The sequence below is a fragment of the Anolis sagrei genome, chromosome 10 (genome assembly GCF_037176765.1).
Source record: "Anolis sagrei isolate rAnoSag1 chromosome 10, rAnoSag1.mat, whole genome shotgun sequence".
In the NCBI taxonomy this organism is placed as follows: Eukaryota; Metazoa; Chordata; class Lepidosauria; order Squamata; family Dactyloidae; genus Anolis; species Anolis sagrei.
In genome coordinates this window covers 35,181,975-35,206,896 of record NC_090030.1, presented here as the reverse complement: position 1 = coordinate 35,206,896, position 24,922 = coordinate 35,181,975, and the positions used below count along the sequence as shown (strand labels likewise).

The following is a 24,922-nucleotide window of genomic DNA, read 5'->3' as shown; positions in this document are numbered from 1 at the left end:
CTCTATGCGACCACTTGCTCAGCTGGTTTGAGATTTTGGCCTTGAGTGTTACCAATACGCCGATGACACTCAGCTGGTGCTGAGGATGGAAGGCCGACCGGACTCTGTACCCGATTCCTTCCCTCAGTGCCTCGAAGTCGTGACTGGATGGCTGCGTGCCAGCAGGTTGAGGGTGAATCCAGCAAAGACGGAGATCCTATGGCTGGGTTGACCGGGCAGTGGGGATGTCCAGCTGCCCACCCTGGATGGCGAGGCGCTACGCCCGTCCTCGTTGGTCAAGAGTCTGGGAGTCCTTTTGGACCCTCTGCTGACGATGGAGGCCCAGGTCTCTCTCCGCCGTGAGCAGAACCGCCTTCTTTCACTTGCGGCAGGCTAGACGGCTGGCCCCCTCCCTGTCCAGGGACAACCTCGCTACGGTGATCCAGGCCACGGTCATCTCAAGACTGGACTACTGTAACGCCCTCCACATTGGCCTTCCTCTGTCGGTGGTCCGGAAGCTCAAGCTGGTACAAAATGCAGCTGCTCGGCTTCTTGCGGGAATTCCGATGAGATGCCACATCACCCCAACCTTCCTGCAGCTGCGTTGGTTGCCCATTGAGCACCGAATCACTTTCAAAGGGATGGGACTCCCCTTGAAGGCCTGGCATGGTCTGGGGCCAATGTACCTGAGGGACCGCCTCACCCCCTCCCAACCCCAGAGATCCCTCCGTTCTGAGGACCAAGATCTGTAGGAAATCCCCAGTGTCAAGACCTTGCGTCTAACAGCAACCAGACGCAGAGCCTTCACAGCAGTGGCACCATCGCTCTGGAATACTCTGCCACCTGAAGTCCATGCCTTGCGGGACTTATCAGGTTTCTGCAGGGCATGGAAGACATATCTGTTGATCTCTGATTGTTTTTAAATTGTTTTAAATTGTGTTAGATTTTAGCCTGTTCTTGTAAGCCACTCCGAGCCCAGAGGAGTGGTGGCATATAAGTTCGAATAATACATTAAATAAATAAATAAGTTCTAGAGGCATTCTCTCCTGACATTTCGCCTGCATCTACGGCAAGCATCCTCAGAGGTTGTGAGATCTGTTGGAACTAGGACAGCGTTTCTCAACCTGGGGGTCAGGACCCCTGGGGGGGATGTCACGAGGGGGTGTCAGAGGGGTCGCCAAAGACCATGAGAAAACACAGTATTTTCTGTTGGGCATGGGAACTCTGTGTGGAAAGATTGGTCCAATTCTATCACTGGTGGGGCTCAGAATGCTCTTTGATTGTAGTGAATTATAAATCCCAGCAACTACAACTCCCAAATGTCATGTTTAGCCTGAAGAAGAGGAGGCTGAGAGGAGATATGTATAAATATGTGAGAGGAAGCCACAGGGAGGAGGGAGCAGATCAAGGGTCTGGAGAACAAGCCCTATGAGGAGCGGCTTAAAGAGCTGGGCATGTGTAGCCTGAAGAAGAGAAGGCTGAGAGGAGATATGATAGCCATGTATAAATATGTGAGAGGAAGCCACAGGGAGGAGGAGGGAGCAAGCTTGTTTTCTGCTTCCCTGGAGACTAGGACGCAAGGGAACAATGGCTTCAAACTACAAGAGAGGAGATTCCATCTGAACATGAGGAAGAACTTCCTGACTGTGAGAGCCGTTCAGCAGTGGAACTCTCTGCCCCAGGAGAGCGGTGGAGGCTCCTTCTTTGGAGGTTTTGAAACAGAGGCTGGATGGCCATCTGTCAGGGGTGCTTTGAATGCAATATTCTTGCTTCTTGGCAGAATGGGGTTGGACTGGATGATGGCCCAGGAGGTCTCTTCCAACTCTTTGATTCTATGATTCTATGATTCAAGGTCTATTTTCCCCAGACTCCACCAGTCTTCACATCTGGGCATATTGAGTATTTGTGCCAAGTTTGGTCCAGATCCATCATTGTTTGAGTCCACAGATGTAGATGAACTACAACTCCCAAACTCAAGATCTGTTTTGTTAGAAGGGGCGACACCGCTCTGGGATTCTGGGAGGGTGTCTTCTGATTGGGGCAGAAGGCGGTTTGCAAGGATTCTTGCGAGGATTTCCCCAGCGTATTCATGGAGGGAAGCTATCTTCCTTCTTCGGGGCTAAGCCTAGTTGCATGTTCAACATCTCCGCGAATGCTTAGGGCAGTGGTTCTCAACCTTCCTAATGCTGTGACCCCTTCATCCAGTCTCTCATGTTGTGGTGACCCCCAACCATAACATTGTTTTTGCTTCTACTTCATAACAGTCATTTTACTATTGTTATAATTCATAATGTAAATATCAGATATGCAAGATATATTTTCATTCACTGGACAAAACTGGGCACAAATACCCAATGCACCCACATGTAAATGCTAGTAGGGTTGGGGGAGGATTGATTTTGTAATTTGGGAGTTGTAGTTGCTGGGATTTATAGTTCACCTATAATCAAAGAGCATTCTGAACTCCACCGGCGATGGATTAGAACCTAATTTGCCACGCAGAACTCCCATGACCAACGGAAAACCTGGAAAGGTTTGGTGAGTATTGACCTTGAGTTTGGGAGTAGTAGTTCAGCTATATCCAGAGAGCACTGTGGACTCACGCAATGGTGGATCTGGACCAAACTTGGCACAAATACTCAATATGTGCAAATGTGAACACTGGTGGAGCCTGGGGAAAATAGACCTTGACTTTTGGGAGTTGTAGTTGCTGGGATTTATAGTTCATTACAATCAAAGAACATTCTGAACTCCACCAACGACTAAATTGGCTCAAACTTCCCACATGGAATCCCCATGACCATCAGAAAATACTGTTTTCTGATGGTCTTTGGTGACCCCTCTCACACCCCTTTGCGACCCCCTCAGGGGTCCCGACTCCCAGGTTGAGAAACACTGGCTTAGGGTGAGGTTGGAGCTAGAAAGCCCTTTTGTGCGCCAATCCTCTCGTTGTCAACACATCCCTTCACCATTGCTTCTTCTCCTTTGCAGCCACATCCTCCATTCGGCACACCGAAGCCAGCACCCCAACGCGGCAATCGTTGCCCATGGGGCCAACGGAGAAGACGCCTTTGAGGCTTCCTTCAAGCAGCAGCACACCGGTAAGTTATGGCCACCTCCCCAAAAAGCCATCGAGAAACCAAGGAAGCGATTGCGTTTCATTGTTTCTATGGTGGACTCAAGCCATCAATCGATTACACAATGTAACACTGTTTTTGTTCCTGGCTTAACAACGTCGTTTGCTGATGGGTTCGGTCATAAAAACATGGGGAAAACTCTAAAATTATTACATTAAATTAAAAAAAACTCAAACATAGGGGAACTCTAGGCAAGAAACAATCAGGGACAGCTAATCACCTCTCAACAAAGGATCCCCCCAGGCAGTAACAAGCCACACCTAAAAACTGTCAGGCCATCTAATGCTAATTGAGATCTGAGAAGTTCTGAGCATGCTCAGTCTGTTCAAACACTACAGGTTGCATCCATGGAGACATGGCATGATGATGATGATAATGATGATGATGATGAGGATGAGGATGATGATGATGGCATTCAAAATGGGTCCCAACTGCATTTATTCTCCGGTGCAGATGCTTCCAGAGAAGAGTATGGATCTTGGGATACTATAACTCCTAGGACAGTGGTTCTCAACCCATCTAATGCCACGACCCCTTAATCCAGTTCCTCATGTTGGGTTGACCCCCAACCATAACATTGTTTTCGTTGCTACTTCATAACAGTCATTTTACTAATGACATGTAAATATCTGATATGCAATACACCAACATGTGAATACTGGTGGGGTTGGGGAGAGGTTGATTTTGTCATTTGGGAGTTGTAGTTGCTGGGATTTATAGTTCACCTATAATCAAAGAGCATTCTGAACTCTGCTAGCGATGGATTTGAACCAAACTTGGCACACAGAACTCCCATGACCAACGAAAAATACCAGAAGGGTTTGGTGGGCATTGACTTTGAGTTTGGGAGTTATAGTTCACCTATATCCAGAGAGTACTGTGGACTCATGCAGTGGTGGATCTGGACCAAACTTGGCACGAATACTCAGTATGGCCAAATGTGAACACTGGTGGAGTTTGGAGGAAATAGATCTTGATATTTGGGAGTTGTCGTTTCTGGGATTTATAGTTCATTCTGAACTCCACCAATGATAGAATTGGCTCAAACTTCCCACATGGAATCCCCATAACCATCAGAAAATACTGTATTTTCTGATGGTCTTTGGGACCCCTTGTGAGCCCCTCCCCCCAGGGGTCCCGACCCCCAGGTTGAGAAACACTGTCCTAGGAGCATATAGTATGGAACTATGATACTTTAACTAGGGTCCAAGAGGTTTCATTTCATAGTGTAAATGCACCCAGAAAAGGGTATGGACCTTGGGAAACTACAACTCCCAGGGGAAATCGTTCCTGCCGTGGGGAATCCTTTGTTGGGAGGTATTAACCATCCCTGATTGATACATGCATGTGGACAATTTCAACAGAAAGGAGGAAAGCATGAAAATCTGGCTACCAGTATTACAAAAATACAGATTCTGGATGTGTGTGTTGCACGAAAAGTAAGACAATCTGGTTCATTCTTGCATTGGGTGTGTTATGAATCAGTTTCTCTCCTTTCTTTCTTTCTTTCTTTCTTTCTTTTTTCTTTCTTTCTTTCTTTCGAAGGGGATAACAACACCCCAAACGCCCACCGAGCATCTTCCGCAGCATCATATGGCACAGCCCACGGTTCCTGCACAGCAGACGGTTATGGTATGTTATGCTCTAGTTTTCAATGGATTTCCCTCCATTCGTACCAATTCAACATAGTTTGTGCCACAAAAACAAACTTTCCAGAGTTGAAGAACTACTTTCACAGTCAGAACCGCACAATTAAACAGGAAATAATACTTTCAAATTAGGAACATATTTTTTCTCTCCAAATTTTGTTGTGCAATGTGTGCTGTGAGAGCTTGTTGCAATGATTTTCCTTGCCTTCGTCTTAGATCAATGACTTTTAGCAACAGGGAAATGAATGATGTGGCTTCGGGCAGCCCTTAAATTGGGATCTGGGGACCGCAACTGATGTTGACAAGCTGGGATGTGTCCAGGAGAGGGTGACTCAAATGATCAAGGGTCTGGAGAACAAGCCCTATGAGGAGTGGCTTAAGGAGCTGGGCATGTTTAGCCTGAAGAAGAGAAGGCTGAGAGGAGATATGATGATAGCCATGTATAAATATGTGAGAGGAAGCCACAGGGAGGAGGGAGCAGATCAAGGGTCTGGAGAACAAGCCCTATGAGGAGTGGCTTAAGGAGCTGGGCATGTTTAGCCTGAAGAAGAGAAGGCTGAGAGGAGATATGATGAGAGCCATGGATAAATATGTGAGAGGAAGCCACAGGGAGGAGGAGGGAGCAAGCTTCCTTTCTGCTTCCCTGGAGACTAGGACGCAATGGAACAATGGCTTCAAACTACAAGAGAGGAGATCCCATCTGAACATCTAGGGAAGTCATGCTCCCCATGCTCTATTCCGCCTTGGTTAGACCACTTTACCTGGAATATTGTGTCCAATTCTGGGCACCACAATTCAAGAAAGATATTGAGAAGATGGAATGTGCCCAGAAGAGGGCGACTAAAATGAGCAAGGGTCTGGAGAACAAGCCCTATGAGGAGCGGCTTAAGGAGCTGGGCATGTTTAGCCTGAAGAAGAGAAGGCTGAGAGGAGATATGATAGCCATGTATAAATATGTGAGAGGAAGCCACAGGGAGGAGGAGGGAGCAAGATTGTTTTCTGCTTCCTTGGAGACTAGGACGCAATGGAACAATGGCTTCAAACTACAAGAAAGGAGATTCCGTCTGAACACGAGGAAGATCTTCCTGACTATGAGAGCCGTTCAGCAGTGGAACTCTCTGCCCCGGAGGGAGTGTGGTGGATGCTCCTTCTTTGGAAGCTTTTAAACAGAGGCTGGATGGCCATCTGTCAGGGGTGATTTGAATGTAATATTCCTGCTTCTTGGCAGAATGGGGTTGGACTGGATGGCCCAGGAGGTCTCTTCCAACTCTTTGATTCTAGGATTCTACCTTTTTGGCATAAAGGGCATGTAGCAATACTGAATCTGAGCACTTGAAGCAAAGCGACAGAGGCCATTTTTAATAGGGGCTTCCAGTAGCCTCTGTGCAGAACGTGCGAGGCTTGCACAGACTTAAGCGATTGGTGTAAATCTCCTATGCGATTGGTGTAAATCAGGGGTCCTCTAACTATGGCCCGCGGGCCGAATACGGCCCTCCAAGGTCATTTACCCAGCCCTCGCTCATGGTCAACCTAAGTCTTGAAAGCACATAACAACAGCAGCAACAACAACAATCCTATCTCATCAGCCAAAAGCAGACTCATACTTCCCATTGAGATACTGATAAGTTTATATTTGTTAAAATTGTACTTTATTTTAATTATTGTATTGTTTTTAAGTGTTGTTGTTTTTTTGCACTACAAATAAGATATGTGTAGTGTGCATAGGAATTAACCCATGCTTTTTTCAAATTATAATCCGGCCCTCCAACAGTTTGTGGACTGTGACTTGTTTAAATAGTTTGTGGATCCCTGGTGTAAGTGGTGGCTCCAAAGGTCTGGGTGAGTAACGCGCCTGTTGTCCCTTCTGTGCTTGCAGCCGGTGTATCACTTCCCGGCCCAGATGGGGATGATGCATCAGCTGAAGGAACAGCTGGAGGAAAGGACCCGCATCTTGCAGGCCGACATCAAGACGCAGCAAGAAGAACTGCACGTCATCAAGGAGCAGCTCCAGCTGGTGCAAGACTCCAACTTGCAGGTAACTCGATGGGGCTTCCGTTGCAACTCGGATCCAAACCAGACAAAACCCCAGAGAGGCCCAGGCTCTTGAAAGGCAGCAGGATAGGAATTCTGGTGCAGGGAAAATCACTCACGATCCCTCTAAGTTGGGTTGTTGTAGGTTTTTTTGGGCTATACGGCCATGTTCTAGAGCAGTGTTTCTCAACCTTCCTAATGCCGTGACCCCTTAATACAGTTCCTCATGTTGTGGTGACCCCCAAACATGGTGGGGTTGTGGGGGGGGGGGGTGTGTTGTTTTTTCATTTGGGAGTTGTAGTTGCTGGGATTTATAGTACACCTACAATCAAAAAGTCTTCTGTACTGCACCAACAATGGAATTGAACCAAACTTGGCACACAGAACTCCCATGACCAACAGAAAATACTGGAAGGGTTTGGTGGGCATTGACCCTGAGTTTTGGAGTTGTAGTTCACCTTCATCCAGAGATCACTGTGAATTCAAACAATGATGGATCTGGACCAAACTTGGCACAAATACTCAATATGGCCAAATGCAAACACTGGTGGAGTTTGGGGAAAACAGACCTTGACATTTGGGAATTGAAGTTGCTGGGATTTATAGTTCACCTACAATCAAAGAGCATTCTGAACCCCACCAACAATAGAATTGGGTCAAACTTCCCACACAGAACCCCCATGACCAACAGAAAGTACTGTGTTTTCAGATGGCCTTTGGCGACCCCTCTAACACCCCTTCGCGACCCCTCCAGGGGTCGCGACCCCTCCAGGGGTCCCGACCCCCAGGTTGAGAAACACTGTTCTAGAGGCATTTCTCCTGACGTTTCGCCTGCATCTATGGCAAGCATCTTCAGAGGTAGTGATGTCCGTTGGAACTAGGAAAAAGGGTTTATATATCTGTGGAATGACCAGGGTGGGATAAAGGACTCTTGTCTGCTGGAGCTAGAAGTAAACATTTCAACTGACCACCTTGATTAGCATTTGATTGCCTGGCAGTGCCTGGAGCAATCTTTTGTTGAGATGTGATTGGATGTCCTTGTTTGTTTCCTCTCTGTTGTTGTGCTGAAAATGAACAAAATCTGGCTACCAGTGTTAAAAAAACTCTAAAATTAGAATTTTGGTCCAATTTTATCATTGGTGGGCTCCAGAATGACCTTTGATTGTAGGCGAACTATAAATCCCAGCAACTACAACTCCCAAGTGTCAAGGTCTATTTTCCCCAAACTCCACCAGTGTTCATATTTGGGTATACTGAGGATTCATGCCAAGTTTGGTCCAGATCCATCATTGTTAGAGTCCACGGTGCTCTCTGGATGGAGGTGAACTACAACTCCCAAACTCAAGGTCTATGCTCACCAAACCCTTCCAGTATTTTCTGTTCATCATGGGAGTTCTGTGTGCCAAGTTTGGTTCAATTCCATCATTGGTGGAGTTCAGAATACTCTTTGATTGTAGATGAACTATAAATCCCAGCAACTACAACTCCCAAATGTCAAGGTCTATTTTCCCCAAACTCCACCAGTGTTCATATTTGGGTATACTAAGGATTCATGCCAAGTTTGGTCCAGATCCATCATTATTAGAGTCCACAGTGCTCTCTGGATGTAGGTGAACTACAACTCCCAAACTCAAGGTCTATGCTAACCAAACCCTTCCAGTATTTTCTGTTGGTCAGGGGAGTTCTGTGTGCCAAGTTTGGTTCAATTCCATCATTGGTGGAGTTCAGAATGCTCTTTGATTGTAGGTGAACTATACATCCCAGCAACTACAACTCCCAAATGTCAAGGTCTATTTTCCCCAAACTCCACCAGTGTTCATATTTGGGTATACTGAGGTTTCATGCCAAGTTTGGTCCAGATCCATCATTGTCAGAGTCCACAGTGCTCTCTGGGTGTAGGTGAACTACAATTCCCAAACTCAAGGTCTATGCCAGTGTTTCTCAACCTGGGGGTCGGGACTCCTGTGGGGGTCATGAGGGGGTGTCAGAGGGGTCGCCAAAGACTATCAGAAAACATAGTATTTTCTGTTGGTCATGTGGGTTCTGTGTGGAAAATTTGGTCCAATTCTATCATTAGTGGGGTTGAGAATACTATTTCATTGTGGGTGAACTATAAATCCCAACAACTACAACTCCCAAATGTCAAGGTCTATTTTCCCCAAACTCCACCAGTGTTCACATTTGTTAGAGTCCACAGTGCTCTCTGGATGTAGGTGAACTACAATTCCCAAACTCAAGGTCTATGCTCACCAAACCCTTCCAGTATTTTCTGTTCGTCGTGGGAGTTCTGTGTGCCAAGTTTGGTTCAATTCCATCATTGGTGGAGTTCAGAATGCTCTTTGATTGTAGATCAACTATAAATCCCAGCAACCACAACTCCCAAATCACAAAATCAATCTCCACCCAGCCCCACCAGTATTCATATTTGGGAGTATTGGGGTTTTGTGCCAAATTTGGTCCAGTGAAAGAAAATACATCCTACTTATCCAATATTTACATTAGCAACGAAAATAATGTGATGGTTGGGGGTCACCACAACACGGGGAACTGTATTAAGGGGTCACGGGGTTAGGAAGGTTGAGAAACACTTGCCTAGAGTGTATAGAGTCAGATGCTTCTTTTTTCCAGCTCAGTTGTTATGTGTTATGTGTTGTTATGTGTGCTCGATTTAATGCTTGACTTGACGTTCAAAGCCTGACATCTAGCGGCTCTTCCCATTATGGCTCCATTTATGTAATTTGTTGTTGTTATTGTGCAATTTCTGGGTTAATGAGACCTTAAAGTGAACCTGAGAGTCAGCGCTGGAGGAGTGCTTTGACGAGGACTCAGGAGACCGGGCTTTGAATTCTCACCACAGTAGTACTACTACTAGTAGTAATTGTTTTTTCTCGTGTCAGGGCAGCCAGTCAAATATATTACATTTCTAACAGAGCAAAGCAAACAAACAGGGAAAATACAAAATATGTGAGTTTGATAGTTGATTAGATGTCCTTTGACCAGTCTCTGGCCCCTTGGAGTGCCTCTGGTGTTGCCGCAAGAAGGTCCTCCATCGTGCACATGGCAGGGCTCAGGGTGCATTGCAGCAGGTGGTCAGTGGTTTGCTCTTCTCCGCACTCGCATGCCGAGGATTCCACCCTGTAGCCCCATTTCTGAAGGTTGGCTCTGCATCTCGTGGTGCCAGAGCGCAAACTGTTCAGCGCCTTCCAAGTCGCCCAGTCTTCTGAGTGCCCAGGGGGGAGTCTCTCATCTGGTATCACCTATGAATTGAGGTTCTGGGTTTGAGCCTGCCACTTTTGGACTCTCGCTTGCTGGGGTGTTCCAGCGAGTGTCTCTGTAGATCTAAGAAAACTATGTCTTGATTTAAGTCGTTGACGTGCTGGCTGATACCCAGACAAAGGATGAGCCGGAGATGTCTCTGCCTTGGTCCTTTCACTATTGGCTGCCATTTCCCAGCGGATGTCAGGTGGTGCAATACCGACTAAGCAGTGTCATTTCTCCAGTGGTGTAGGGCGCAGACACCCCGTGATAATGCGGCATGTCTCATTAAGAGCCACATCCACTGTTTGAGCGTGGTGAGATGTGTTCCACACTGGGCATGCGTACTCAGCAGCGGAGTAGCACAGCGCAAGGGCAGATGTCTTCACTGTATCTGGTTGTGATCCCCAGGTTAGACCACACCTGGAATATTGTGTCCAATTCTGGGCACCACAATTCAAGAGCGATATTGACAAGCTGGAATGTGTCCAGAGGAGGGCGACTAAAATGATCAGGGGTCTGGAGAACAAGCCCTATGAGGAGCGGGTTAGGGAACCGGGCATGTTTAGCCTGAAGAAGAGAAGCCTGAGAGGAGATATGATGAGAGACATGTATAAATATGTGAGAGGAAGCCACAGGGAGAAGGAGGGAGCAAGCTTCCTTTCTGCTTCCCTGGAGACTAGGACGCAATGGAACAATGGCTTCAAACTACAAGAGAGGAGATTCCACCTGAACATTAGGAAGAACTTCCTGACTGTGAGAGCCGTTCAGCAGTGGAACTCTCTGCCCCGGAGTATGGTGGAGGCTCCTTCTTTGGAAGCGTTTAAGCAGAGGCTGGATGGCCATCTGTCAGGGGTGATTTGAATGCAATATTCCTGCTTCTTGGCAGAATGGGGTTGGACTGGATTGGCCCATGAGGTCTCTTCCAACTCTAGGATTCTAGGATTCTATGATTCTATGACCAGGTTGTATAATAATAATAATAATAATAATAATAATAATAATAATAATATAATGGGATCGTTAGGCAAAATGGTTAAGCATGTGAATCATGGCAACAGATAGGCATGTTTCCCAATGAATATCAATTGTTCTGCTGGACATCTCAGCGGCTTTCTATACCATCGACCATGGTATCCTTCTGGGACGGCTCTCCGGGATGGGTCTTGGGGGCACGACTCTGTCGTGGCTCCAGTCCTTCTTGGAAGGTCATTTCCAGATGGTGAAGCTGGGGACACCTTCTCGGTGCCCTGGTCCTTGACCTGTGGGGTCCTGCAAGGCTCCATTCTGTCTCCCATGCTATTTAACATCTACATGAAACCGCTGGGAGAGGTCATGCGGAGTTCATCTTGGTGGTTGACCTCCGCAGGGAGCTGGACAGGGGGAGTGTGACCCTCCTGGTTCTCTTGGACATCTCAGTGGCTTTCAATACCATCAACCATGGTATCCTTCTGGGACGACTCTCCGGGATGGATCTTGGGGGCACGGCTCTGTCGTGGCTCCGGTCCTTCTTGGAGGGTCAATTCCAGATGTTGAAACTGGGGGACACCTTCTCAGAGCCCTGGTCCTTGACCTGTGGGGTCCCGCAAGGCTCCATTCTGTCTCCCATGCTATTTAACATCTACATGAAACCGCTGGGATAGGTCTTGTGGAGTTCATCTTGGTGGTTGACCTCCACAGGGAGCTGGACAGGGGGAGTGTGACCCTCCTGGTTCTCTTGGACATCTCAGTGGCTTTCAATACCATCGATCATGGTATCCTTCTGGGACAGCTTTCCAGGATGGCTCTTGTGGGCATGGCTCTGTCATGGCTCCGGTCCTTCTTGAAGGGTCAATTCCAGATGGTGAAGCTGGGGGACACCTTCTCGGAGCCCTGGTCCTTGACCTGTGGGGTCCCGCAAGGCTCCATTCTGTCTCCCATGCTATTTAACATCTACATGAAACCGCTGGGTGAGGTCATTCGGAGTTTTGGAGTTGGGTGCCATCTCTACGCAGATGACGCCCAATTCTACTACTCTTTTCCACCTAATTCCAAGGAAGCCCCTCGGGTGTTGGATGAGTGCCTGGCCGCTGTGGCTGTCTGGATGAGGATGCCTATTTTTGGGAGGGATGCAAAAATGGAAAATGGGGGACTTCCAGTATCTGGCAAGCAGAAATAGATTGAGATTCACCTGAAATGCACAAGTCTACTAGGCCTTTGAGCTGTCCCAACAGGTTTCTCCTTCTGATTTTAAAGCAAAGACCTTCCAGACCAGGCATGGCCCTCCCTCCAGGTGTTTTGGACTCCTTTGACTCTATGGTCTTGAGCAATTACAGGCCAGTCTCCAACCTCCCTCTTTTGGGCATGGTGCTGGAGCGGGTGGTCACCTCTAAGCTCCAAGGATCCCTAGAGGACATCGACTACCTGGACCAGTTACAGTCATGGTACCGAGACAGCTTTGGTTGCCTTGGTGGATGACCTTCGCAGGGAGCTGGACAGGGGGAGTGTGACCCTCCTGGTTCTCTTGAACATCTCAGCGGCTTTCGATTTCATTGACCATGGTATCCTTCTGAGATGACTCTCTGGAATGGATCTTGGGGACATGGCCTTGTCGTGGCTCCGGTCCTTCCTGGAGGGTCGATCCCAGATGGTGAAACTAGGAGACACCTGCTCGGACCCCTGGCCTTTGACCTGTGGGGTCCCTGCAAGGCTCCATTCTGTCCCCCATGCTTTTTAACATCTACATGAAACTGCTGGGAGAGGTCATCCGGAGTTTTGGAGTTGAATGCCATGTCTACACAGAAGATGTCCAACTCTACTACTCATTTCCACCTAACTCCAAGGAAGACCCTCAAGTGCTGGACGAGTGCCTGGCCGCTGTGTCTATCTGGCTGAGGAGGAACAAGCTGAGGATCAATCCTGACAAGACAAAAGTCCTCCTGGTCGATCGTAAGCCAGATAGGGGTATAGGGTGGCAACCTGTGCTTGATGGGGTTGCATTCCACCTGAAGCCACAGTTCCGCAGTTTTGGAGTTGGGTGCCATCTCTATGCAGATGACACACAACTCTACTACTCACTTCCACCTAAGTCCAAGGAGGCTTCTCGAGTGCTGGATGAGTGCCTGGCCACTGCGTCTGTCTGGATGAGGAGGAACAAGCTGAAGATCAATCCCGACAAGACAGAGGTCCTCCTGGTCGATCGAAAACCTGACCGGGGTATAGGGTGGCAACCTGTGCTGGACGGGGTTGCACTCCCCCTGAAGCCACAGGTCCACAGTTTGGGAGTCCTCTTGGATTCATCACTGACGCTTGAGGCTCAGGCGTCAGTGGTGTCCGGGAGGGCTTTTGCACAATTGGGACTCGTGCGCCAACTGCGACCGTACCTCGCAAATGTTGATCTGGCCGGGGTGGTCCATGCCTTGGTCACCTCTAGATTGGATTACTGTAATGCGCTCTACGTGGGGCTGCCCTTGAAAACGGCTCGGAAATTCCAACTGGTCCAACGGGCAGCGGCCAGGATGTTAACTGGCGCTCCTTACAGGGAGAGGTCAACCCTCCTGTTTAAGGAGCTCCATTGGCTGCCGTTTATCTTCCGAGCCCAATTTAAGGTGCAGGTGCTTACCTACAAAGCCCTAAACGGTTTGGGACCACCCTACCTGCGTGACCGCATCTCCGTGTACGAACCCACGCACTCCCTTCGTTCATCCGGAGAGGCCCTGCTTGCGATCCCACCTGCGTCACAGGCGCGTTTGGTGGGGACGAGGGACAGGGCCTTTTCTGTGGTAGCCCCCCGACTTTGGAACACCCTCCCCAAAGACATTAGACTAGCACCTACGTTGGCGGTCTTTAGGAAGAACTAGAAGACCTGGCCATTCCGATGTGCCTTTCTGGAATAGGATAACCTCCAGCACTATCTCCCAGAAGCACTTTATTAGTAGGCTTGGGCACTCCATGGTTCTAAATGGTTCTAAAGTACTTACAAAACTAAAGTTCTGGTGGTGAAAATTTCAGAACTCTAACAAAACTCTCAAAATGTCATTATAAATGGCAGTTCCTAATTAGTTCTGTCATTAAAATCACCAATAATGAAATAATAATAAAATTTTGAGAGTTTTGTTAGAGTTCTGAAATTTTCACCACCAGAACTTTAGTTTTGTAAGTACTTTAGAACCATTTAGAACCATGGAGGGCCCAAGCCTATTTATTAGAGTTTAGGACTCTCTGCACATTGCACTTGCCTGGAAATCCAACACACTTTCTGTCACACCCAGCACTTTTAAACCTATACCCATCACAGGCCCGGCCCTGGTTTTTACTGCGTATTGGTGCAATGTTTTGTTATTGCTTTATGTTTTTAATTTGCTTTGAATTGTATTGTTGTTGATATGTTGTTGTTGTATTGAGGCCTTGGCCTTTGTAAGCCACATCGAGTCCTTCGGGAGATGCTAGCGGGGTTCAAATAAAGTTTAATAATAATAATAATAATAATAATAATAATAATAAAATACCCAAATGTATTGTCGAAGGCTTTCATGGCCGGAATCACTCAGTTCTTGTGGGTTTTTTCGGGCTATATGGCCATGTTCTAGAGGCATTTCTCCTGACGTTTCGCCTGCATCTATGGCAAGCATATTAGATCTCACCTCTGAGGAAGCTTGCCATAGATGCAGGCGAAACGTCAGGAGAAATGCCTCTAGAACATGGCCATATAGCCCGAAAAAACCCACAAGAACTGAATACCCAAATGACTTAACAGGGCGGGATATCGGTATGAAAGTGCATTATTCTGAGCTTGGAATGCAAGCGTGTGTTTCCCCCCATAAGCTTTTTATCCTTTCCCCCGACAGATGTTGATGCAGCAACCCATGCCGATGGTCTTCAGTGGCGTTCAGCATCAGAGCCCACGGCGGCCTTCCCAGCAACAGCCAACCACCGGAGCAAACAGACCGGCCGCTGCCAAGAAGTCACAGCAACAGCAACAACAACAACAACAACAACAACAACAACAACAGCAAAGCCTAATGGCACCCAAGCAGTTCTGCGGCACACACCTGGCCTCACCGCAGCAATTCCAGGTAGAGATAGAGCCGTAGGTGCCTTTCGTCATTTTCTCATCTAGATCACCTTAAGAGCCAATCATTGCTGAATGGATCTGTCGGGATGGTTGGGTCCTTCTTCATTTTATCCCAGAATCCAGAAGACGCAGGGTGAGATTGCAGCATCTCCGATCGGCAGGAGAAAACCTGAACAGCCTTCATTCTGCTGCTCTTTTAGAAGTTGTACTAGCTGTACCCAGCCACACTTTGCTGTGGTATAGTCTGGTCTCAATCTAAGCCACACAACTCTAATTATTGTCCTTGTGCTGTGCTGATTGTGATCGCAAAAGCCAGTCAAATAGGGAATCGAAGTCTACTGAATAGGGAATCAAAGTCTTTTTTCGAGAGAGTTACAAGCTGAATAGATGCGGGGAATGCTGTGTATGTAGCGTACCTGGATTTCAGGAAGGCCTTCTTTGACAAGGTCCCCCATGACCTTCTGGCAAGGAAACGAGTCCAATGTGGGCGAGGCAAAACTACGGTGAGGTGGATCTGGAATTGGTTAAAGGGACGAACCCAGAGGGTGATTCTCCCCAAGGCTTCCTCTTCTTCATCCTGGAAAGAAGGGACGAGTGGAGTGCCATCCGCAGGGTTCTGTCCTGGGTCTGGTACTGTTCAGGATCTTCATTCATGACTCTTAGATGAAGGGCGAGAAGGCAGGATCATCAAGTTTGCAGACGACACCAAATTGGGAGGGAGAGCCAAGACTCCAGAGGACAGGAGCAGGATTCAAAGGGATCTTGACAGATTAAAGAGATGATGGGCCAAAACTAACAAAATGAAGTTCAACAGGGACAAATGCAAGATACTCCACTTTGGCAGGAAAAACGAAATGCAAAGAGACAGAATGGGGGATGATGAGGCCTGGCTCGAGAGCAGGACGTGTGGAAAAGATCTTGGAGTCCTCGTGGGGAGGAAGGTGAACATGAGCCAGGAATGTGATGTGGTGGCAAAAAAAGCCAGTGGGATTGTGGCCTGCATCAAGAGGAGCCTAGTGTCTAGATCTAGGGAAGTCATGCTCCCCATGCTCTATTCCGCTTTGGTTAGACCACTTTATCTGGAATATTGTGTCCAATTCTGGTCACCACAATTCAAGAGAGATATTGACAAGCTGGAATGTGTCCAGAGGAGGGCGACTCAAATGATCCAGGGTCTGGAGAACAAGCCCTATGAGGAGCGGCTTAAGGAGCTGGGCATGTTTAGCCTGAAGAAGAGAAGACTGAGAGGAGACATGATGAGGGCCATGTATAAATATGTGAGAGGAAGCCACAGGGAGGAGGAGGGAGCAAGCTTGTTTTCTGCTTCCCTGAAGAACAGGACGCAATGGAAACTAGGCCACAAACTACAAGAGAGAAGATTCCACCTGAAAACGAGGAAGACCTTCCTGACTGTGAGAGCCGTTCAGCAGTGGAACTCTCTGCCCCGGAGGGAGTGTGGTGGAGGCTCCTTCTTTGGAAGCTTTTAAACAGAGGCTGGATGGCCATCTGTCAGGGGTGATTTGAATGCAATATTCCTGCTTCTTGGCAGAATGGGGTTGGACTGGATGATGGCCCAGGAGGTCTCTTCCAACTCTTGGATTCTATAATTCTGCCCTCATGCTGGAAAAGCATTATTATTATTATTATTATTATTATTATTATTATTCTACTCTAGTTCACCTTTCCAAACCTTGATTTTATTTTTGTGCCTGTTTTGTGCGTACGTGTCAGGTGCAGCAGCAACAACAGCAAAAGCAGCACGTCATGAGAGGCAACCCGGTCCAGCAGGCGTGCTTGCCCATGCAGATGAGCATTTCGATGCCCCTCTACAACAACCCCATGGTGTTCTCCCAAGCGCACCCCATCACTGTGTCGACTCCGATGCCGGCCGAAATGGGCGAACGGCAACAACTGCCCGACTACAACCAAGATCAGAGCTTAAGGTATTGGAATGGATGACGGGGTGGTGAGGCCGCTGGGGATTTGTTTGCTTATATATAATCCCCACTCGGTCATCAGGGAAGGGGCGGTGGTGTAGAAACGGGTTATGGGCCCGAGATGTGTCCCATTTGTTTCATTTGCATTTCTGTTTCGTTCTGTTCGTTTGGATGGCACGAAACGGAAAGGCCTCTCCTGAAATGAAAATGCAATCGAGAATGTTAAATTCAAATGAGGACATTTTATTTCTGTATTTAATGACAGGATGCACATGCGTTGTAATGTATTTTTTGGGTTTTTTTTGCTTTTTAAGTTTTTTCCGCTGTGTTTTTCAGTGTTTTTATGAGTGACTAGCTGTCCCCTGCCAGGTGTTGCTGTGGCTCAGTCTGTATATATGTGCTTTGTGTGTATATGTGTGTATATATATTTGTGTATATGTGTATACTAGGGCTGGGCAACCACGGAAAAATTTGTTTCTAAACTCGATTCGTTTTTAGGGGGTTTTTGCGTTTCGTTTTTTAAAAGAATTCCGAAATTTTCCTTTAAAAAAGTTTGAAATATACGAAATTTTGTAAAATTCCGAATCAATTCCGAATCGATTTCGAACCAATTACGAATCGATTCGTAATGGCAGACGTGATTGCGCACTATGCTAAAAAAACCTCCTAATGGGACAGGGGGAACTGCTGAAGATTCCCTCTTCCTCTGTTGTTGACTGTTGGTGTGATAATTTATTTTTTAACCCTAAAACTTGCACCAGACATATGGAAATAATTACAAAACAATAACGAAACGATTTCAAAACAATAACTAAAAGATTTCGAAACAATTACGAAATAAATGGAAAAAATTCGTTTCAATTTTTAATTACTCCTGCATGATTCAATATCGGATCATAAGCTAAATTAAATATGAATTAATAACGAATTACGAAATTAACGAACGAAACCGCCCAGCCCTACTGTATGCATGTATGTGTGTGTGGTTTTGCGCATGCATTTTGATGCATTTTTTGGGCTTTTTTTAGTATCTTCCGCTGTGTTTTTCAGTGTTTTTCTGAGTGATGGTCACTCGTTGGCCTGAGAGGTGTCTTGTGTCCAAATTTGGTGTCTATTCCCCCAGTGGTTTTTGAGTTATGTTAATCCCACAAACGAACACTACATTTTTATGGATACAGACTAGCTAAGTGGAGTATCTTGCCTTTGTCCCTGTCGAACTTCATTTTGTTAGTTTTGACCCATCATCTCTCTAATCTGTCAAGATCGTTTTGAGTCCTGCTCCTGTCCTCCGGAGTATTGGCTATCCCTCCCAATTTGGTGTCGTCTGCAAACTTGATGATCCTGCCTTCTAGCCCTTCATCTCAGTCATTAATAAAGATCCTGATCAGGAGGGAACCCTGCGGATGGCACTCCGCTTGTCACTTCTTTCCAGGATGAAGAGGAGGAATCCTTGGGGAGAATCACCCTCTGGGTGCGTCCATTTAACCAATTCCAGATCTACCTCGCCATAGTTTTGCCTCGCCCACATGGGACTACTTTCCTTGCCAGAAGGTCATGGAGGACCTTGTCAAAGAAGGCCTTCCTGAAATCCAGACACGCTCCATCCACGGCATCATTCCCCGCATCTACCCAGCTTGTAACTCTATCGAAAAAAGAGATCAGATGAGTCTGGCATGACTTGTTTTTGGTAAATCCATGTTGACTCTTAGGAATGACCGCATTGGTTTCTAAGTGTTTGCAGACCACTTCCTTGACCATCTTTTCCAGAATCTTGCCTGGTATCGACGTGAGGCTGACCGGACATGGGTCATTGTTTGGGTCATCCTTTTTTCCCTTCTTGAAGATTGGGACCACATTGGCCCTCCTCCAATCTGCTGGAACTTCTCCCGTTCTCCAAGAACTCTCCAAGATGGTTGCCAATGGTTCCGAGATGACTTCCGCTTGTTCCTTCCATACTCTTGGGTGGAGTTGATCTGGCCCTGAAAGGGGACTTGGACTCATTGAGAGCGGCCAGGGATTCCTGGACGACTTGTTTCCCAATTTGGGGTTGGATGTCCTCTAATCCCTCATCCACTCCATCTTGCTTAGGTTGAAGATGACTTCCTTTTTGTGAGAAGACCGAGGCAAAGAAGGCATTAAGTAGTTCTGCAGCTCCTCCATTTTTCCTGTTATTTGTTCCCAAAATGTTTTTACCTTTGGACATTCCCACCACACATGTGCATACCATCCTTTGCTTAAGCCACAATGTGGCAAATGAGACCATGAACCTGAACCTTTGGCTTGTTTTCCACTATCCGTCTTGCAGGTTTGCTCAGGAGCAGCAGGGACTTCCTCCCGCGGTGCAGATGCAGCCCATCACGTGCGCCACCATCGCCCCCTCGCCCGTTTTCACCCCGTCGGTGATGATCCCGCACAGCAATGTGGCCGCGCAGCAGAGCCACGCTCCCAACGCTCTCCATCAGTGGCAACCACCGCAGGTCCAGCAGCATCACCTCTACCTTCAGGTGAGGATGCCTCCCAGTGGCACCAGTTTCTGGGCAGGGAACAACGGGAGCGCATTATCGCTGTGGGTCTTTAACATCTTCTCCTGAGGTCCTATATTGGGTGAAAGGCAGAAAGGAAGTCCCACAGCTAAGTAAGAGGGACTTCTTAGATGTCTCCAGGGAGGTGATTCCAGACAGCTTCTTGGGGAATGAGAAACTTGGGCCCTCCCTCCAATTCCTAGGAATTGTGGGAGTTGGAGTCCAAAACACCTGGAGGGAGGGCCCAAGTTTGCCCATACTTGGTTTAGATGCACCTCCACAGGGATTATGCAACCTTCCCAATTACTTCTGGGGCAACAACTCCCAGCATTCCTCACCAAGTGATCTACGTCAAGAGTGAGGAACGTCCTCTCCTCGGTTCTTTTGAATTGCATTTGGACAATTCATAACCTCTTCCCATGAGGACATGCTGGGAGTGGAGGTTCAAAAGAACCGAGGAGAGGACGTTCCTCACTCTTGACATAGATCACTTGGTGAGGAATGCTGGGAGTTGTTGCCCCAGAAGTAATTGGGAAGGTTGCATAATCCCTGTGGAGGTGTATTTAGACCAAGTATGGGCAAACTTGGGCCCTCCCTTCAGGTGTTTTGGACTCCAACTCCCACAATTTCTAACAGCTGGTATCGGCCTTCATAGCCCCTCTCTTCTCTTTAATAATAATAATAATAATAATAATAATAATAGGAGGGAGGCAACAAAACCTTCCAGTATTCTCTGTTGGTCATGGGAGTTCTGTGTGCCAAGTTTGACCCAATTCCATCGTTGGTGGAGTTCAGAACGCTCTTTGATTGCAGGTGAACTATAAATCCCAGCAACTACAACTCCCAAATGACAAATCCCCTGCCCAACCTCTTCAGTATTCCAATTTGAGTGTATCGGGTATTTGTGCCAAATGTGGTCCATTGAATGAGAATACATCCTGCATATCAGATATGTACATTACAATTCATAACAATAGCAAAAAGACAGCTATGCCGTAGCAACGAAAATAATGTGATGGTTGGGGGTCACCACAACATGAGGAACTGTATTAGGAGGTCGCGGCATGAGGAAGGTTGAGAACCACTGCATTAACGTCTCCTTAGCTCTCTCCAATCAGAGACCTAATCTCATATCACAGGACAATAGTAGCAAAATGGCAGTTATGACGTAGCAACGAAAATAATGTTATGGTTGGGGGTCACCACAACATGAGGAACTGCATTAGGGGGTCGTGGCATTAGGGAGGTTGAGAACCACTGCATTAAAGTCTCCTTAGCTCTCTCCAATCAGAGACCTAATCTCATATCATGGGACAATAGTAGCAAAATGACAGTTATGACGTAGCAACGAAAATAATATTATGGTTGGGGGTCACCATAAAATGAGGAACTGTATTAGGGGGTCGCGGCATTAGGAAGGTTGAGAACCACTGCATTAACATCTCCTTAGCTCTCTCCAATCAGAGATCTAATCTCATTTCACGGGACAACAGTAGCAAAATGAAGGTTATAACGTAGCAACGAAATAATGTTATGGTTGGGGGTCGCCACAACATGAGGAACTGTATTAGGGGGTCATGGCATGAGGAAGGTTGAGAACCACTGCATTAATGTCTCCTTAGCTCTCTCTAATCAGAGACCTAAGCTCATATCACCGGACAACAGTAGCAAAATGACAGTTCTGAAGTAGCAACGAAAATAATGTTATGGTTGGGGGTCACCATGCATTAGGGAGGTTGAGAACCACTGCATTAACGTCTCCTTAGCTCTCTCCAACCAGAGACCTAATCTCATATCACGGGAAAATAGTAGCAAAATGACAGTTCTGAAGTAGCGACAAAAATAATGTTATGGTTGAGGGTCACCACAACATGAGGAACTGTTGTCCCGTGATATGAGATTAGGTCTCTGATTGGAGAGAGCTAAGGAGACGTTAATGCAGTGGTTCTCAACCTTCCTAATGCCGCAACCCCCTAATATAGTTCCTCATGTTGTGGTGACCCCCAACCATAACATTATTTTTGTCGCTACTTCAGAACTGTCATTTTGCTACTGTTGTCCCGTGATATGAGATTAGGTCTCTGATTGGAGAGAGCTAAGGAGACGTTAATGCAGTGGTTCTCAACCTCCCTAATGCCACAACCCCTTAATACAGTTCCTCATGTTGTGGTGACCCCCAACCATCACATTATTTTTGTTGCTACTTCAGAACTGTCATTTTGCTACTATTGTCCCGTGACATGAGATTAGGTCTCTGATTGGAGAGAGCTAAGGAGACATTAATGCAGTGGTTCTCAACCCTCCTAATGCCGCGACCCCTGAATACAGTTCCTCATGTTGTGGTGACCCCCAACCATGACATTATTTTCGTTGCTATGTCATAACTGTCATTTTGCTACTATTGTCCCATGATATGAGATTAGGTCTCTGATTGGAGAGAGCTAAGGAGACGTTAATGCAGTGGTTCTCAACCTTCCTAATGCCGCAACCCCTAACCACACATTGAGGAGATTCATCCAGCACCAGGTGCAGAATATTGTTGATGTTCTGACCAAGTGCTTGCTTCCTCTACAGATGCACGGGGCGGCTGAGCAGGGCCAGGGCCAAGGCCAGCGCCTCTTCCCACAGCCTCACCTCTCTCAGCAGAGTGCCGGTGCCGCTGCCATGGGCTACTTCCACCACCCGCAACAGCCCCAGAGCCGCCACATGCAGGGCCAGCCCTGCGGCTTGCAAGACCTTCCCGAAATGCAGCTGCCTTGAGGCCTAAAGGGCTGGAGAGATGCTGGTGGAAACGGTTGGGCATGTCTACGTTCGTTCGTTCGTTCGACCGGAGCGGAGGCGAGAATCGGCGGGCAAGCCCAGAAGAGAAGGCAGTTCTGCCCTGAGAGTCTCCGAGAGGCAAGGCTTGTCCTCACGGAGAGATGCAGCAGAGCCAAAGATGGATGGATGGATGGATGGAAGGAAGGACCTTCTCAAGAGTCAAGAGAGAGATCCTTGAGAGAACCCAATCCTCGAGGTGAAGAAGATCAGAAAGCCAACCTGGCTGCATTATGATCCACACCAGCGTTGCGCCGGTAGGACATCTCTTCATCTGTATCCTGCGCCTCGAAATGGAGAGGCGGGTCAATGAAGCTTGCAGAAGTCCCCGCCGTGGTACAATTCACGGCTCACGTGACATAAGAAGAACTTCTCGCAGGGGGAAAGCAAGCCACCATTGGCTGGAGAGTAGGGTCCTTCCGATGCTGCAAAGCCATATATTCACTATGGTAGGTGGATTCCTAGCTCCAAAGCCGTTTCCTTTGAGTAGGGAAGTTTACATACATAGGAGTTTTGGACCGGAAGCTGCACATGACGAGCTCGGGAGGTAGCCAAGACTTTTCCCCCACGACCTTTTTTCTTTCTTTTTTTGCTACAATCTCGGCAAAATTCACTGTGAACCACTCTGAACACAGACTGATTCAGGACCACGGTCAGCAGGTTTCCACCTCTTTGCTTTTCTATTGTGTGTGAGGTATGTTAGATTTTATTTTGGTAGGTGGGCTGGTGAATATACCCCCCCCCCCCCCGACTTTCTCTTTGAGTTTTCCCACTTGGTCAATCCCCACTGTTTCTTTTTGGGTAACTGGGGAACGCTGCTACTGTTGACGACACCACTCTTGCCTGAATTTCTTCTTCTTGCACCAGCTCCTTTCACGGTTAGGATTATGATCCTATTATACAAAGGTTTCCGCTATTTTTGCTACAAAGTACAGTTATAAACCTATCTATTTCTACTCCCAGCTTAGCCAAATATACATACAGTAGAGTCTCGGATATCCGACCTTCGCTTATCCGACATTCCGTCTTATCCGACGCTCTTATCCGATGCCCTCCTTTTCCTCCAGCATTTCCCCTTCAGTTAAAGAAGCACTCTCCAACTCTCTCTCAATTCCCAATACAGTAGAGTCTCGCTTATCCGACCTTCACTCATCTGACATTCCGTCTTATCTGACGCCCTCCTTTTCCTCCAGCATTTCCCCTTCAGTTATATATTTATATTATTTCCCCTTCAGTTAAAGGAGCGTTCCCCAACTCTCTCTCGATTCCCAACATGGTAGAGTCTCGAATATCCGACCTTCACTCATCCAACATTCCGTATTATCCGACACCCTCCTTTTCCTCTAGCATTTCCCCTTCAGTTAAAGGAGAGCTCCCCAACTCTCTCTCGATTCCCAATACAGTAGAGTCTCGCTTATCTGACCTTTGCTCATCCGACATTCTGTCTTATCCAACACTCCTATCCAACGCCCTCCTTTCCTCCAGCATTTCCCCTTCAGTTAAAGGAGCACTCCGCAACTCTCTCTCGATTCCCAACATGGTAGAATCTCGGATATCCGACCTTCACTCATTCGACATTCCGTCTTATCCGACACACTCCTTTTCCTCCAGCATTTCCCCTTCAGTTAAAGTAAGGCTCCCCAACTTTCTCTCAATTCCCAACACAGTGGAGTCTCGGATATCCGACCTTCGCTCATCCGACATTCCGTCTTATCCGACGCTCCTATCCAATGCACCCTTTTCCTCCAGCATTTCCCCTTCAGTTAAAGGAGCGCTCTCCAACTCTCTCTCTCGATTTATTGTCGGGCTATATGGCCATGTTCTAGAGGCATTCTCTCCTGACATTTCGCCTAAATCTATGGCAAACATCCTCAGAGGTTGTGAGGTCTGTTGGAACTAGGAAAAATATATATCTGTGGAATGATGTCCAGGGTGGGCCAGCACTTTGAATTGTGCCCGGTAGCAAACTGCCAGCCAGTGGAGCTGGCATAACATGGGAGTTGTATACTCCCTGAGTGCCACTCCCGTTAGTAGCCTGGCTGCTGACCGTTGGACCATTTGAAGCTTCCAGACAGTCTTCAAAGGCAACCCCACATAGAAAGTGTTGCAGTAGTCTATACGGGATATAACCAGAGTGTGGACCACCGTGGCCAATCAGACATTCCGTCTTATCCGACGCTCTTATCCGATGCCCCCCTTTTCCTCCAATATTTCCCCTTCAATGAGAGGAGCGTTCCCCAACTCTCTCTCCATTCCCAACACAGTAGAGTCTTGAATATCCGACCTTCGCTCATCCGACATTCTTATCCAACACTCCTAAGTGAAAAGGACAGGACAAGGGCTGAGAGCGGCGGTTAATAAGTGCAAGTAATAAATAAATAAATAATAATAAATAAGGAGGAGGAGGATGGAGGGAGGAAAGGGGGAAAGAGGCAGGACCGGAAGCGGAAGCATCCTCCCTCCTTCCCTCTGTGATTTCCACGCTCCTCTTCCGCATCCGGGCACTCTCTATCCCAGAGGTGTCACCTTGCTTTAACTCTTT

At 47.4% G+C, this 24,922-nt stretch overlaps 1 protein-coding gene across 1 annotated transcript in view; it reads left to right on the top strand.

Annotated features, from left to right (window-relative positions):
• The window catches only part of PASD1 (PAS domain containing repressor 1), a 167,991-nt gene extending 143,277 nt beyond the window's left edge, over positions 1-24,714 (top strand). Inside the window, exons 15-21 of the mRNA XM_067471693.1 lie at positions 2,971-3,080; positions 4,662-4,748; positions 6,642-6,800; positions 14,878-15,105; positions 16,836-17,047; positions 19,347-19,545; positions 22,138-24,714. Of these exons, the coding sequence (XP_067327794.1) occupies positions 2,971-3,080; positions 4,662-4,748; positions 6,642-6,800; positions 14,878-15,105; positions 16,836-17,047; positions 19,347-19,545; positions 22,138-22,323 (1,181 nt within the window). The 3' untranslated portion in view covers positions 22,324-24,714. The remainder of the gene's footprint in view (positions 1-2,970; positions 3,081-4,661; positions 4,749-6,641; positions 6,801-14,877; positions 15,106-16,835; positions 17,048-19,346; positions 19,546-22,137) is intronic.
• Positions 24,715-24,922: the final 208 nt, after the last annotated feature.